Source organism: Canis lupus, chromosome 21, assembly GCF_048164855.1.
Source record: "Canis lupus baileyi chromosome 21, mCanLup2.hap1, whole genome shotgun sequence".
Taxonomy (NCBI): Eukaryota; Metazoa; Chordata; class Mammalia; order Carnivora; family Canidae; genus Canis; species Canis lupus.
In genome coordinates this window covers 43,922,659-43,938,728 of record NC_132858.1, presented here as the reverse complement: position 1 = coordinate 43,938,728, position 16,070 = coordinate 43,922,659, and the positions used below count along the sequence as shown (strand labels likewise).

The 16,070-nt window shown below is 43.0% G+C and overlaps 1 protein-coding gene across 1 annotated transcript in view; it reads left to right on the top strand.

The window, feature by feature from the left end:
• Positions 1 to 536: 536 nt before the first annotated feature.
• LAMB4 (laminin subunit beta 4) overlaps positions 537 to 16,070 on the top strand; it is a 99,111-nt gene continuing 83,577 nt past the window's right edge. The window contains exons 1-3 of the mRNA XM_072791580.1: positions 537 to 603; positions 7,869 to 7,935; positions 12,842 to 12,999. Coding sequence (XP_072647681.1) covers positions 7,902 to 7,935; positions 12,842 to 12,999 — 192 coding nt within the window. The 5' untranslated portion in view covers positions 537 to 603; positions 7,869 to 7,901. The remainder of the gene's footprint in view (positions 604 to 7,868; positions 7,936 to 12,841; positions 13,000 to 16,070) is intronic.

Genomic DNA, 16,070 nt, shown 5'->3' with positions numbered 1-16,070 from the left:
GCAAGTAGTAAGTATGCATATGGCAAGTGTTTGAATGTACCTGCGGCTTTGGTCCAAAGGAACTTGGAGCTGCTCCCACAGACAAGTTGCTCAAGAGAGCAGGGCACCCTGGTTGCTTTGGGGAGCCCAGTGTGAGCCTCTGATTCTTTGAGTCCAGCCTTCTTAATTTCACACTGTTGGAGCGGCTAAGGGGCAGCTGGCACTTAGTCACAGATTTGGTAGGAATCTTGCAGTTTGTTGCTGTAACCCTGATCTCAACCCCTCCCAGCCATTGCTTTCAGAAGTCTGGCACATAGATGAAGAACAGTTGCTGTAAAATAGAGCTCTTTCCCTCTGTATACAAGGTGTGTGTGCGTGTGTGTGTGTGCATGTGTGTGTGCGCACGCGCACAATGCATGTCTAAGTCTAAACCTAAGGCAAGTAATTTCACGAATCGCCTTTTATGGCAGGTTCTGGAATACCTCTCATCTTTTTTTTTTTTTTTCTCCTTCTCCGCAGGTGCCTCGGGGAGAGGTTTTCTACTTAAATTGACTCTCACTCTAGGTGTGCCTTTACACACCCTGTTTGCTGCCTGCACCTCTCGACACAGCCTGGCAAATCCCGGTAAGTCCCATCTTCTGTCTCCCCGACAAGTTGGCATTTTTTGGATCAAGAGAAACTATCAGCAAACTCAGAATTTGTTGTGTATGAGGGGAGCCAGCATAGAGTATAAGATACCAGAGCATGGAGTATACTCATTACTTTCACAGACTGATTATCAGGTAACATGTACACACAGTACAATATCCGATGGGAAAAAGGGGTGCTTAGTGTTCAGTGGGGTGCAGCCGGTGACTCGAGTTTTCTGTTCCTTAAAGGAAGTTTCAAACGATGTCATGTTCCACTGCACAATCTAAATTGTGTATTATGTGAATACTTACTTTACCACGGTGATACAACTTGTGACAGTTGGGGAAATGTTCCAATTCTGTAGACCTGTCTTCAAAATATATTGTTCGTGTCTTAGGTCTATATAAGCAGTGAGTTTTAAGGAGAGCAAGGTGTCTACTCTAATTTAAGGGAAGTGAGCTTTATAGCTTCATGTTCTGCATTCCTCACTGCGATGCAATTGAAAGCAACACTGTTGGAATCTCTAATGATTCCTGGTGTAAGGGGAGTGGAAAAAAACACGTGTTACACAGATAAGGGAAAGTCAAACATAAGATTTCTATGAGAACTGTCATTTTAAAATGTCTAATGTCACCCATTTGAAGTGTGCCAGAAAAAGAAGTAAGGGCTAATGTAAATATGTGGATTATAATTATCCTCTGTGTTGGAGACTACTGAGCAATTCGCGGAAGGAAAGCTGTAGAGAGGCTGTTTCCCACGCACTGTTTGCCCCCGTGGGTCTACCTAGGACAGTGTTTGGACACTGCTGGCCAGCTTGGCATTAAGTCCCCCACACGTCTCCATCTGTTGCCTTCGCATCATTTTGACCAAAAGAAGAAACTCTTTGACAATCTTGTGAGGGCAGATGTGGTAATGTTGGTGGTCAGTAAATTAAAATCGATTAGCAATGCTGGGAAATGAGTTATTGCAGTTTCACATATTTTACTGTTTATTGTGACACTGACTGAAGTTAGGACCAGTGTCCTCCAGTGGCATTTGCTAAACAGTCACCAAAATACATCCAGCGCCTTTGTAAATATATTTACATGCTCTTTTTTTTTTTTACAAATGATTTTCTTTTTTTCCATGAGTTATTTTTTTTTTTAGATTTTATTTGAGAGAGAGAGAGAATATGTGCACAGAGGCAGATTGAGAGGGAGAAGCAGACTCCCCACTGAGCAGAGAGCCTCATGCGGGCCTTGATACTCAGGACCCTGAGATCATGACCTGAGCCAAAGGCAGACACTTAACCAACTGAGCCACCCAGGTGACTCTATTTACATGCTTTTTGTCCAGATCAGGGGTGATAGTATGTTTATTCATCCCAGTTACTTTTATGAATATCATTTAAACTCACCAATGAATTTAGCAAGAAAAAATTGTATGTGGCCGTTGTGAAGCTTCACAAAGGTCAGGTCTGGTACACCAACCAGAAAAGCAACACCGGTGAAATGGAAAGCCTGATGAAGGAAGGTATGGGGGTGATGACCACCACCCCTGAAAATGGGTAGTATGTGTGGCCGTGCATTTTCTGGTGCTGGGGTGATTTCAGAAAACAGGATTTGTAAAAGTTGCCAGACTGAATACTTTAACATTCATCTAGCTTGGGACTTAGATCATCTCAAATGAGAAACAGAAAACAGGGAACAGGATCAGAGCTGAGGAACTTGTGGATATAAAGGGTAGGGTGACAGGGCCTTGACTAGGGGCACTCTTGATATTTGGGGCCCTATAATTCTTCCTGGGGGAGGACGGAGTGCCCTGTGCATCCTGGGAGACTCTCTAGCCAAATACCTGGCCTCTGCCCACTAGATGTCAGTAGATCCCCCTGCCCTGTGTGACAGCCACAAATGTCCGCAGACCTTGTGCTCTCCACCAGGCAAACCAACCCTGTGAGGACCCTCGGCACATGTGAGAAGCAGGGAAGCTGATGTGGGCCTCAGCCTTTCCAGTATAATCAGCCATAACCCACCTACACTGAGAAGGAAGGAGGTTCTATTTCAGGAAGTAAAATTGAGTGAGTGGGGATAGAAGTAATGAACAGGGAACATCTTAACAATCTTTAAAAAATAAAATAAAAGATCTTCAAGTCAGGACAGATGAGGTGAAGTTCATGGAAGAGGCAGTAAGAAAAATCAAGCTAGAATTTTATGCATGCAATTGACATCAAGGTTGGATGCTGACATATTTTAACACAAACGCAACCTGCAATGACTTTAAGTTGGCAAATGTTTTTATATTTTTTAAAGATTTATTTATTTATTGTTTATTTATTTATTCATGAGAGACACAAAGAGAGAGGCAGAGACACAGGCAGAGGGAGAAGATCCCAGGACCCCAGGATCACACCCTGAGCTGAAGGCAGATGCTCAACTGCTGAGCCACCCCAGTGCCCTGAGATGAGACCTTTCATAGGAGAGACTTCATATATGAAAGAAAGTAAGAAAACTAAAAAAAGAAAGAAAGAAAACTAACCCTATTTTTTCCTGTTTCCTCCCTGGAAGCTCATTAACAATGTAAAAAGCTTCTATTGTACTGGGAAAATCATTTTAGATATTGAGAACCAGAAAAAGAAGGCCTTGACCGAGCAAGCTCTAAGAAGAGCGTGCACATTCAGCCAGAGACCATCAGCTGAGGCAGAGCTCAGTGACGGGTGCCCTCACCCTCCCTCTCTGTCCCTCCAGTACCACTGCCTGGACCTGCAGTGCCTTACATGGGGGGCCACCCAGACAGCTAGGAATGCACGTGCCACAGGGTAGGTTCTTGTGGGGTGTTACTGCCGTCCCTAAGAGCAACAGCAGCTCTGATCTTCAGAGTGTGGACCTGGGGAGTTACTGAGGGCAGTGCTTCTCCAACTTGGGCTCACATCAGACACATCTGGAGAGCTTTGTAAATGCACAGAGTGCTGGGCCCCAACCCTAGACTTTCTGAATCAATGGGTCCTGTGCTGGGCCAGTTCCCAGGTGACACTGATGCTGCCAATCTAGTACGGTAGCCAACATTTGGATTTGCTCAGATGAAAGGGCATTCCAAGGACCTGGGAGCCTCTGGTGCTGAAACCAGAAAACTCCCAGGCAAACTAGGATGATCTGGTCTGTGTTAAGTCCACGGGCCACATTTTGAGAACTATTGTTTAAGGAGATGAGATCAAATTCAGATTTGGAAGTGTGCCAGGAATCAAGGATGACCCCCTAGGTTCTGGCCTAAGCCAGTTGGGCCATGGTAATGCCAGTGGCTCCCAAACTGCTGTATATTGGAATCACCTACAATCTTAAAAAAAAAAAAAACAAAAAAACAAAACCTACAGCTGGCACCTCCTCCTGCCGCACCCCGCCACCCCCCCCCCCGCCCCACCAATATTCTGATTTGATTGGTATAAAATGTTCACTGGCAGCAGGATGTGTAAAGCTCACCAGGTGATTCTAATGTGCAGCAAAGTATGGGAACCATTGATTTTTTTTAAAAGATTTTATTTATTTATTCATGAGAGACACACAGAGACACAGGCAGAGTGAGAAGTAGGCTCCTTGCAGGGAGCCCGATGCGGAACTCGATCCCGAGACCAGGATCACAGCCTGAGCTGAAGGCAGATGCTCAACGGCTGAGCCACCCAGGCGTCCTGGGAACCATTGATGGACTAGAATGGAATCTCAGAGGAGAGTAGGTGTGTTGGCAAGTTAATGAGTTTTAGGTGTTCACCGGCCATGGGCAGTTCTCCCCCCATCCCCACCCTGCTACATATTAGAATCCTCTGGGGAGCATCCTAAACACATGTGAACGTGTGTCACTGTGCACTTCAAAATGGTCAAGATGGCAAATTTTATGTTATGTGTGTTATGTCATAAAATAAATAAGTATTTTAAAAAAGAAGCCACGAGAAAAATAATCTGCCCAGGGGTTTCTGAGGTGCAGCCAGGGCCGTGGAGGTGCTCAGCCAGCAGGGGGATTAGCGATGAGCTTGGCGATGCGTCATTCGTGTCCTCACTGGGAAACTGGTGATAGTTGTTGAGCAATTATCATAAGAGAATGGAATCTATTCCAGCCTCGCTTGGGGTCCCCTCTGGTGCTCCTCCTCTCTTCTTCGGGGCAGGTCAGGCTGGCACCTGGCTGATGCATGCGGGGTGGGGGGCTCACTTCCTCGTACTATATTGGCTGTCACTTGAAGATACTTCTCAGACTGAGAAGATTCCCAGCAGTTTTTTTTTTTTAAGGATTTTATTTATTTATTCATGAGACACAGGCAGAGGGAGAAGCAGGCTCCATGCAGGGAGCCTGACGTGGGGCTTGATTCCCCCTGGGCCGAAGGCAGGCGCTCAGCCTTTGAGCCACCCAGGCACTCCCCCTAACAATTTTTTTTTTTAAGATTTATTTAAGACCCTGGGATCACAACCTGAGCTAAAGGTAGAAGCTCAACCGCTGAGCCACCCAGGTGCCTCTCAGCTATACTTTTGATGAAACTCCCCGATCCTGATCTTGTCCTGGATGCAGAACTCCCACCTGCATGCTTCGTTTTGTCAAAAGCAGGACGACGAATAACGTGGTTATCCTTTTTAATAAGAATGGGCAATATGAGCAAAGTCTGAAAATATTATGCTCTATAACCAGAGAAGCTGAATTCGGCGAGATCACGGTGTACACGCATGGCCTGCAATTCAGGCCTTGAAAGGAGTAGTCTCTGGGCTGCTGAAGGCCAGCAGGACTATGCAGCCAATATCACCAGCATCCCTGTTCCTCTCCAGGGGGACATCCATCCATTCACAGGCAGATTCCAAGCTGGAAGACTGCTTCCAGTCACCCACCAGGGGCTAACGTCTCCCTCCTTTGGGAAGGTGGGAGGGCTGCAGATGACACAATTCTAAGGACCCGGGGTTAGACAGAAAGAAGGAGGACTGCTGTGCTGACCACAGGAGCAAACGATCATGTGAACCCAATGCCTTTTGCAGAGCACTTGGGGGGACAAGGCTTCCTTAGTATCACACGGTTCATTACATTGCTGGGATGAAAACTGCTCGGAGGAGCACCTGGGCGGCTCAGCAGTTGAGCCTCTGCCTTTCGCTCAGGTCGTGATCCCGGGGTCCTGGGATTGAGTCCCGCTTCGGGCTCCCCGCAAGGAGCCTGCTTCTCCCTCTGCCTGTGTCTCTGTCTCTCTCTGTGTGTCTCTCATGAATAAATAACATTTTTAAAAAGACAAAAGACAGAAGTGTAGCTGAGTGAGTGACCCAAGCCTCATGCCCCGACTGAGGAAAAGGCAATAAGAAAGCACCACCTAGAAAAAGTGCTCAGGTGACCCGTACAGATGCCCTCAAATGAAGCCCAGGCTGGGGGAAGAACGTAGATCACAGAAGGAAATTCACCTAAAATCAGGCATTTAAACAAAAGACTTCCTAAGGATGCTGGTGTTTGAGTTTAGGTGGGTGGCATCCAAGGGGGGAGCAAATGGCATGAGAAGAGGGTCTGGGGCAGCCTGGGTGGCTCAGTGGTTTAGCGCCACCTTGGGCCCAAGGCCCGATCCTGGAGACGTGGGATCGAGTCCCACATCGGGCTCCCTGCATGGAGCCTGCTTCTCCCTCTGTCTCTGCTTCTCTCTGTGTGTCTCTCATGCATAAATAAATAAAATCTTTAAAGGGGGGAAAGAAAAAAGAAAAAAGAAAACCTCTCAGCATAAAAAAAAAGAGAGAGAGAGAGGAGAAGAGGGTCTAGGGCAGAAGCAGGTGCCAGCGCAGAGCCAGGCACGTTGGCTTAGACCGACTCAACGTGGGGCTGGGGGAAAGCAGAGAGTTGGCTAGGAAAGGCCTTGAAGGTTGAAAGGCAGAAATAATTGTCACCTTAAATACATGGAAAAGCATTTTTACGCTCACTGCTATCCAAATAGAAACATTAAAATAATAACAACAAGGTATAATTTGTTGCTCTTTAAATTGATAAAGCTTTAAAAATTCGTTATACACTCCGTGTTGGGAAGGGCACAGGTGAGCAGGTGTTCCCATAGGCTGTGAGTGAGCGTGTGCACTGGGGCGAGATGTCCGCATGCAGGTTGACAGTAACATTTTGTTTTTAAAGATTTTATTTATTTATTCCTGAGAGACACACAGAGAGAGGCAGAGACACAGGCAGAGGGAGCAGTAGGCTCCCTGCGGCCCGATGCGGGACTCGATCCTGGGTCTCCAGGATCATGACCTGAGCCAAAGGCAGATACTCAACCACTGAGCCACCCGGGCATCCCAGGTTGACAGTAACACTGACAGCTTCACACACACACACACACACACACACACACGTTTACATACACGTAAACACCCAAACACACACATGCTCTTTGATCTGTTATTTCTACTCCATTTAGTATATCCTGGGGGGAAATTAAAGCAATATGAAGAAATATTTAGCAAAAATGTCTATAACAGGAACATATTAGACACACAGTCCGTATCAGCCAGTAGGGGATTCATTAAATAAATTCTGGCTCCTGCCTTCAGAGCAATACTATCCGGTAATTCAAAAACCTGATGCAGGAGGGTATTTTACCTTCTCTCCTCCACCCCCTGCAGGCATGTGTACACTCCCACCCGTATAGGCTTCCCCACACAGTGAGGGGGGGGGGAGCTCTATCTAGAGGGACTCAGCAGAACCTACGAATGGAGACACAGGTGATCCTAATGTCCCTTCCTCACTGGGTTGAAAATGACCGACATAGAATTATATTTGCTGGTACAAAGGGATGCCTGGGAGGTATTGCTTGAAACATACAGTATCATCGTTTTTGGAAAACACTTATGTGCAAGGGAAGCAGGATGGGAGAGCGTGTGGCAAGATACCAACCCCCTTCCTCTGGGAGGTAGCCCTACCGCTAACAATTCCTTCACTCCGCCTGTCTGAACTTCTCTATGTTTTCAATAATGAGTGCATATTGATTGCTGTAACTGAACTTTTTTCCTAGATTAATAAGAGGACAAAAAAAGGTTAAAACAAAAATAAGCAAAGGAAAGTATATTTGGTTTGTATTAGTGCCTACAAACGATTGCATTCTCTAATTTCGAAAAAATAGAAAACAAATACTGGTGAAAAATTTTATACGCTCTTATTTTTTGAGAAATTGGGCACTGTAGATGTTTTGTGTCCCTAAAGAATAATCAGATTTTCGAATCATTGAAAATTGGTGGCAATTATTGATTCTATCAGTGACTGAAACTTAACCTCCCTTTTTTTTTTTTTTAACCTAGCAAAATTGAATTTAATCATTTCCTGACGAAAGAATGCAATTTCAACTGGCCCTCTTTTGGCACCTTGGTGAGTATTCGTTGTCAAAATCCATTTTCTACTTTTATTGAAAATAAAATTTTAGATATTGAATATCTAAAATATTTAGTGAATATGTTTTTTTAAACATATCCATCTCTTTTTTTTCCCCATTCTACTGTGTATTTTCATGGTTCTTCTGTTGCATGATTGTGTCAAGCAACTAGAAACTTCTACTCCAACATCTTTACTATCCACACATAGCTATTTCAATCATCTTTAATGGAATATTACTATCAGCAGTAAGTAAAGTAAGATACTAAAGAAAAAAATACTTTCAGATTCTTAATTTACAAATAGAATGCATTTTCATTTTTAAAGAGAGGCGTGTTGTGAATGGAGCACTGGTCCCAGTAATGAAGTCTTGTGAAGAATTTACAGGCAAAATTCCCTGTTGTGAGTAAGCAGCAGCAGCTCTCTGCTAAACAGCCAAATCCTCCACGCCTCTGCCATCTTTAATAGGCTGAGAATAATTTACATTCGTCATAGAGAGGATGTTCCCAGCAATTACCCTCTTTGATCCTAACTTTTCTATAATAGCCCTGCTTCTGGTTACTCAGTACTAACTACACTGCTTAGGATCTTCTCTTCAAAGATTCATGCTGAATTTCCTCATGGTAGCAAACTTGAAGAAGCTCATTTTTAAATTTTGTGATTCCCAGACCCTGAGGCAATCTCCCAGTTAGATTTGCTGTGGGTGTGGAGAGAAGGAGAACAGCTCAAAATAGCAAATGCTCATTTGTCCTCTGTTGAAAATTGTCTGCCTTGGAGAGGTGAGCTGCAGGCCGGTGGGAGCAGAGATCCTTACACTGCCTCCTCCCGGACAATGTAACTTAGATCTGGCCTCAGATGGTCAGAGAAGTGCTGTTTCAATCTACATCTGCCTCGGATGCTCTCTTTGGGACTGAACTTGTGTTCAATATCAGAAGCAACCATTGAGGATCACTGAACCTCCATAGAGGATAACTTCCCCACACCTTGCAAAGATTCAAAACCACAACACAGTTGCTCAGAGACCCCTCCTCAATCAGGAGACCTTTGTCTCAGGATGAAAGATCTTCAAAACCAAATTAGCTGGAGTGGAAAAAAACCTCAGGGCACCTGGCTGGCTCAGCGGGTGGAGCACACAGCTCTTGATCTTGGGGTTTTGAGTTTGAGCCCCACGTTGGGTGTAGAGATTACTTTTAAAAACCTTAGGAATGCCTGGGTGGCTCAGTGGTTGAGCATCTGCCTTTGGCTCGGGTCATGATCCTGGGATCCTGAGATTGAGTCTCACATCAGGCTCCCTGCAAGAGCCTGCTTCTCCCTCTGCCTGTCTCTCTCTCTGTGTGTGCGTGTGTATATGTCTCTCATGAATAAATAAATTAAATCTTTTTTTTAAAAAATCTAAGAAAAGAAAACAAAAAGACCTCACTGCAGTAGATTCTGGGTTTCTAAATGTAAGCTTACCCTGATCTAACCAAAGTCTCTAGGATTTCCTATCATCAAACTACCAACCAGGTTAATCCCACATCATTGGCTTTGGCATTTTCTGGTTTGTAGTTCAACCACAGGCATTTATCTAAAAACTGGTGCCTAAGCACTTTGTCTTATATCCTAACTAAGAAAGATTGGGGACTTGCATTGGCCCCAGGTTTTAGGAACTGGATATAAAGTATAAACCTTGTCGAACATGCATTCTTTTTAAGTTTTCTTGCCCATAATAAATAATGTATGTGTGTGTATTTACAGCCTCTGGAACTCTAAGGTATATGAAAATGTCTCACGTGTTTTAAAAAATGAGAACAATATACAAAATGAGAGATTACCTAATAAAGGTTATTTCTACAAAATGATCCTTCACTTTATAGAACATTTGCTGTGCATTTTCTTTAAATGACCAGATCTAAGTTTATGTTTAATCAGATCCTATCTCCAAGTTACATGTTGTTTTTGAGGAATGCATTGACTCTCTCAAGACATAAGCATCGGGATTCTCTGAATCCATTCCAACCTGTTGCTAATGTGATCATCTGACAGTTGAAAACTTCCACCCAGGAAGAGTATTGCTAAGGTTATCTGTGTTCAGGCATGAAGCTTTAACTGCTTATGTTGCTAGCCACTTTTTGCCAAGTATTTGAGGCCGGAAATTCATATTTGCATTTGGAATATTACATGCATAATAGTTCAGTCTCCCTAAGTCCTAAGATACTTTTATTTCTGAAAAGTACACATCTGATCAAACAAGTTAGGCCAAGTCAGGTTATAAAAACATGTTAAATCTCTAAAGCAGCAATTCCAATAAAAAAATTTCAGGATGGAACTTGTCTAGAATAAATCCCTGGAAGGGAAGTCTTAGCTAATCCACACATAGCATTAGCAGAGATTTTTATACCTGACCTTGTCTTTAAAAGTCTCTGTTTATGGGAGTCCAAATTTCTGATTGGTTATGTATCCTAGAGGTCTAGCAAATAAAAGGAGATCCAGGTTTGGATTTCTGGGTGAATAAAAGGAAAAATCCATGTTAACCAACCTAGGATCATTTATTATATAATAAAGTGAAAATATGTGATGGTGCTAACTCTGTCTTCAAGAAGGAGAAAGCATGTTGTGCCTTTGTTTTGGAGTAATAGTAATCTCTGCAATGAGAATGAAGCCAGAAAATTCCTTGTCAAACCTGATATTTGGTATCCTGTCTGGAAGGAGACATTATGTACCATATTCTTTAGCTATAAAACTATGATCTAGGTATTAATTCCTGAAAATAACCACAAAATAACCAGATGAATAGAATAGGTCATGTGGGGAATGCAGACATAAGAGAAAAAAAAAACCTACTTTTCAATAGCTTCTGTTTTGGGGAGGACAAGTTGAAGGAAATAAATCCATTAAATGCAAAACAAGACCATAAAAAAAATTCTTATAGTTTCACAATTGAGAAAACTGGAGAGAAACCAAGCCTATTTCACAGTATAGGAATAATTTTCCATTTTATGCCCATCCCTCTCACTCCCTGTCTGCTGGAATCAGGGCTTGGCATAAATCTTCATGTTTCAAGGGAAAAGTATCTAAGAGCAGCTGGAGCAGGCCATAGAGGTGCATATTATCTTAGGGTGTCGGGTTTACTTGATTCACCATCCAGAGGCTGATGGGGTGATTTTGAAGGGACAGAGGATTCCTTGGGTTTTTTTCACTTCTTATTTTGAGATTATTGCAGGTTCTCGTGAGATTATTGCAGCTATAAGAAAGACTACAGAGAGATCCCATCCACCTTTCACCCAGTTTCCCCCAATGGTAATGTCTCACCTGAAGATAGTGCAGTATCACAACCAGGGAATGGACATTGTTATAGCCCTTGACCTTATTCAGATTGTACCAGTTGTACATGCGCTCATGTGGGTGTTTTTAATTCTATGCAATTGTATTCATCACCATAGATACGAAGCAGCTCCATGACCCTAAAGGAGCCCTACTACTACCCTTTGATATCCAAACCTTCCACGCTACCTCCCTAATCCCTGACAACCACAAATCTCTTCTCCATCTCTATAATTTTGTTATTCAAGAAATGGAGCCATGCAGTGTATATAACCTTTTAATTGGCTTTTTTCACTCCATGTAATTAGCAAAGTTTTAATTTTGGTGAGGTCCAATTTACTCATTTTTCCTTCGGTGGATCATGTTCTTGTTGTCCTAAAAATTCTTCATCTAGTCCTAAGCCTCAAAGACATTTTCCCATGTGTTATGGGAGTTGTATAGCCTTACAGTTTTATATATTACTCTGTCCATGACCCATTTTGTGTTCATATTTGTAGAAGGTGTAAGGTTTTGGTTGTAGTTCTTTTTTTTATTTTTTTCGCCTATGGCTCTCCAATTCCTCCAGCACTATATGTTGAAAAAGAATACCCTTCCTCCAGTGAACTGCCTTTGTGCCTCAAAAATCAGTTTGGGCATATTTGTGTCGGTCTGGGACTCCAGCTCTCACTATACCCCAAAGCAGCACGATTTGTTCCATGGTGAGTCTGAACCCAACAATTCAGGTTATAAAGGCGACCAATTGAATTTACATGTTTTAGGAGAAAGTTAGTTCCCAAGGATTTCTTAAATTCTCCAGATGATTTTGTACCAGTTGGAACAATAGGAATAAAAGGTGGATTAAGATTTTTCCTTCCCTGTGTCTATGCATTAGTTTCTATTGTTTGCCCTAAAAATGATACGCAGAGAATTTCTAGTACATATGGGCTGTCTTGGGTGAAGTTTCCTAGATGCAGAGCTTGAGACAGGGATTCATATGTCAGTGATTTATTGAGAGAGGGCTCTGAGAAATAAGAGAATGCGGAGAGAGGAGACAGGATGTGGTCCCAGCTGGAGTGGGGCTTCCACCTCCTCCTGTGAAAGGTTCTGAGCAAAAATTGCACCACAGAGTTGCTCCCAGCCCGAGGCACTGGTGCCAGCCTTTTGAACTGTGTATCCATTAGTCACCAGCTACAGGCTGGCCCAGATAGGGACATGAAGGCAGATGGTATAACCTGGCAGGCTAAGAGATTTCCATTAGGTGGAGGACACCAACAGCATCCGCAACTAGGGTCTTAATGACCAAGAGAACTGGCTTTAAAAATAAATGGACTGGGATGCCTGGGTGGTTCAGAGGTTGAGCATCTCTCTTTGGCTTAGTGCATGATCCCAGGACCCTAGGATCAAGTCCCAAGTCAGGCTCCCTGAGATGAGCCTGCTTCTCCTTCTGCCTGTGTCTCTGCCTCTGTGTGTGTGTGTGTGTCTCATGAATAAATAAATAAAATCTTTTCAAAATTAAAAAATAAATGGATTATTAACCTTGCGACTTAACCAGTTGCTTCTTTAAGCCTTCTGCTGCTACACTTAGACTGCCTTCTATGCAGCTGTGTCTGTTGTGTTCAAGGGTTGCTCAGTTACGTGAAGGCCCAGGATGAATGCAAAAGGGGCGCCTGTCATCCTACCACTGGCGATCTCCTGGTGGGTCGTGGCGCACAGCTCACAGCTTCTTCTACCTGCGGGCTGGACAGAGCCCAGAAATACTGCATCCTCGGCTACCTTGAGGTGGGTTAGGTCTTGGGTTATTTGTTGGGACATTATTGAGTCAATTACTTAGATTTTTCCGAGTACATCAGGGGCCAGCCAGGCAACACAAAAGGAGGACACATCACTCTCCTGAACATCAGAGGCACAGGTGATATAATTCCAAGTCCAGGAAACTTGATGGATCAGAAAATAGGGAAGATCTGCTTCATCTATTTCTTTTTACTTTTAGAATTAGACAGAAAAGTCTCCTCGGTTCAGTCTTTGAAGGGAATTACTACACAACGTACTGTTCTACTTAATTGCATTAGTGATTCCCAGAGAGTAGATTTAATTGACCCACCAGTGAGAACTGATGATCCCTCAGGGTCTCAAGGCCATTATGTCGAATGTGAGTTCTCCTTGTCCTGTCTGGGGTAGAGAGGGGGCAGAGGTTGTAGAACGTTGGATCCCAATGCCACTTGGAAATTGTCTTGCATTAAGGCCATAAGATCTCAACATGAACATATTTTAGTGCCTTTTTTCCCCTTAAAAATCAATTTTATGTAAGGACAAGCTACTTAATAGTTTCTTCCTTCTTGGTACTCTGGGAGAAGAATAAGCATCCAAGGTCATGTAAGTATCATACCTGCCCAGAAGCCCAGGGCAATCACGTCAACCCCTTCTGAAAGAGGATGTACAGGAAGTAAGTTGGACATAAGCCCAATATTACTGGCCCAGGCTTTTCCATGTATTGTTCATTGAAAGCAACTCCTGGAGGTCTCTGGGAAATGCTTTGTATTCTAATTGGTTTCTAGTAAAAGAGGATGATTATAAATAAGTAGAGACAATACCTGAGCACTTAGCACTGTTCTAAGTTTGGGAAGTACTTGTGTCAGAAGGCAAATTCTCTACATGTGCAAGGAAATGACACTGTAGAAGTTTTGTTGAATTCTAGGCCAGGTGGGATGGATGGTCCCTCAAGTGACTTTACTAATTCTAGGTTCTCTGGAAAAAGAAATAGTTCTCATCACTAATAGTAGAAACTCTCCAATGTTGGCAGTACCCATTTTGTTCTTCAACCACTGGCATTTGCTTGCTGTTGCCATAGCCAACTCATGACATAGCCTGACAATAATTAGGAGTTGATACTCCTATCTTTCAAAGTCACACCTCCAAAGATAGAAGTAAATCAAACTTCAAGGTTTGTTTTGTCTTGAGAATCCCATAAATTTTTAAACCTTAGAGCTGGAAAAAAAATTCTCAAAAGATCTGGGCTACCAGTACTAACCTACTTAAACGTTTGTGTGCCATGGAAGATAATTTTTCCCCTATCTATCATCTAACAAATTGCTACCAAGCCAAACATTCTTCTCAGAAGTTTCAAGTCAACATCGACCCATAGTGTTACCCAAGTTGGGACTCCCATATCCAATCACCACAACTAAGCATCCTTTGTAGCCAGGTCCATCAAAGACTGTGCTTCTAAAATGTTTACATAATAAACCCCAAAGTTAAATACTTTCCCCAATAATTTCCATAGTATTACTGGAAATTTTTTGAAGTCTTGATATCTTTTGATGGAAGCATAGGGCTTCTGCTGCTCTTTTAGGACAGGTCTGGGGCAAGCCTCTCCATATGCAGAATAGATCTCACTTCCATTGCTCCTTACTTTCCAAGCATTTTTTTTTTCAAGTATAAGACTTATGGTGGCCAGTGATTCTAAGATGATTATATGGACCTCTTGAAAGGCTGGTTTACTTTGACAGATGTTAGCTGAAATAGCCATTAAAATCACCACGCATTCGTTCAACTGATTTTTTTTGAGTATCTACTAAGTGCCGGACACTGTTCTAGGCAAGGAGGATACAACCTTATATAAAACAAAGTTCTCACCCTAATTAGGCTAAAACTCTAATGATGGAGACAGACAATAATACAACAACAGTATACTATAGTCTCAAGTAGTGATAAGGGCTTAGAAAAATATTACAAAGCAGAGTAAAGGATAGAGAGTGGCAGAGGCATGAGGGTGGGGAGGTGAGAGTATTTTAGGTAGAGACCTCTCTGAGATGATAGCAGTTAGACAGAGACCTGAAAGAAGGGAAATAAAGGAGAGGGAAGCAGAGAAGAGCTCGTGTCCAGACTGTAAGGCAGCAGAGTTCCTGGTGAACTCAAGGAAGAACAAGAAGTGAGTGTAGCTCCAGTCAAGTGAATCAAGGGGAGACTCCATAGAGGGAAAGGCAAAGAGGTGGCCCTGGTCAGATTGTGTAGCCCTTGTAAGCCATGGTCAAGGCATAAAGTCAGAGTTTGCTGAATACCCACCAGCGCATCTGCTGTTGTAGGCAACTTCTGATGTAGGGTTATCATAAACACCCTCTGCCTGCTTCCTGGAAGCTTTGCAAAAAGGCTCCTCCAGAGTCCTGCAAGTATGAGCCAGGACCAGCTGTGTGGGCCATTGGCAGTCCTTTGGAAGTCCTGGGGGATTTCCTTAGGAGTGTTAAGTAAGTACAGCTACAAGTAGGCACATTAAATTAGGGAAACCCAAAGGCCAGTCTTGGCAGTTGCAACCTTTGCAGGTCTTACTACCAAGTAAGGTAGCTCCAATTCACTAATAAGACCTTCTAGTCTGCAAGAAAAGGGGGGCAGGCCTCTGTGTTATGAGTTGGATGAGAATCTTCTATGAAAACCACATATGTTGACATAGGGGTTTTGATCCTGGAAGTTCTTCTGCCAGAAACTATGTCTGAGAGAAAAAGGATGGTTGCAGATAACCTGGTGGCCAAGTGTTTTGTTAATTTGGTGGCCAATTTTGTTAATTTTTTGCCAAATACTCAACTTCTGACTAAAGAAAGTAATTCCTACTCAAAGACCACATCCTGATGATTTCTCTACAGTTTAACATAATCTCCAGATCATCTGCCTCTTGTAGAAGAAAAAAATGAGCTCCACATAAATTTGCATTTTTTATCCCGAATGTATCAATTTATAAAATTTCTGGGTCACATTTCTATTGCGTTTGTCATTGTAGTTAAGTACCTATTGATGGAAAAATTGATGTCTTGTTATTTCCTCTGCTTTTTATTTTTAGCCAGATTGAAAGACAAATATAG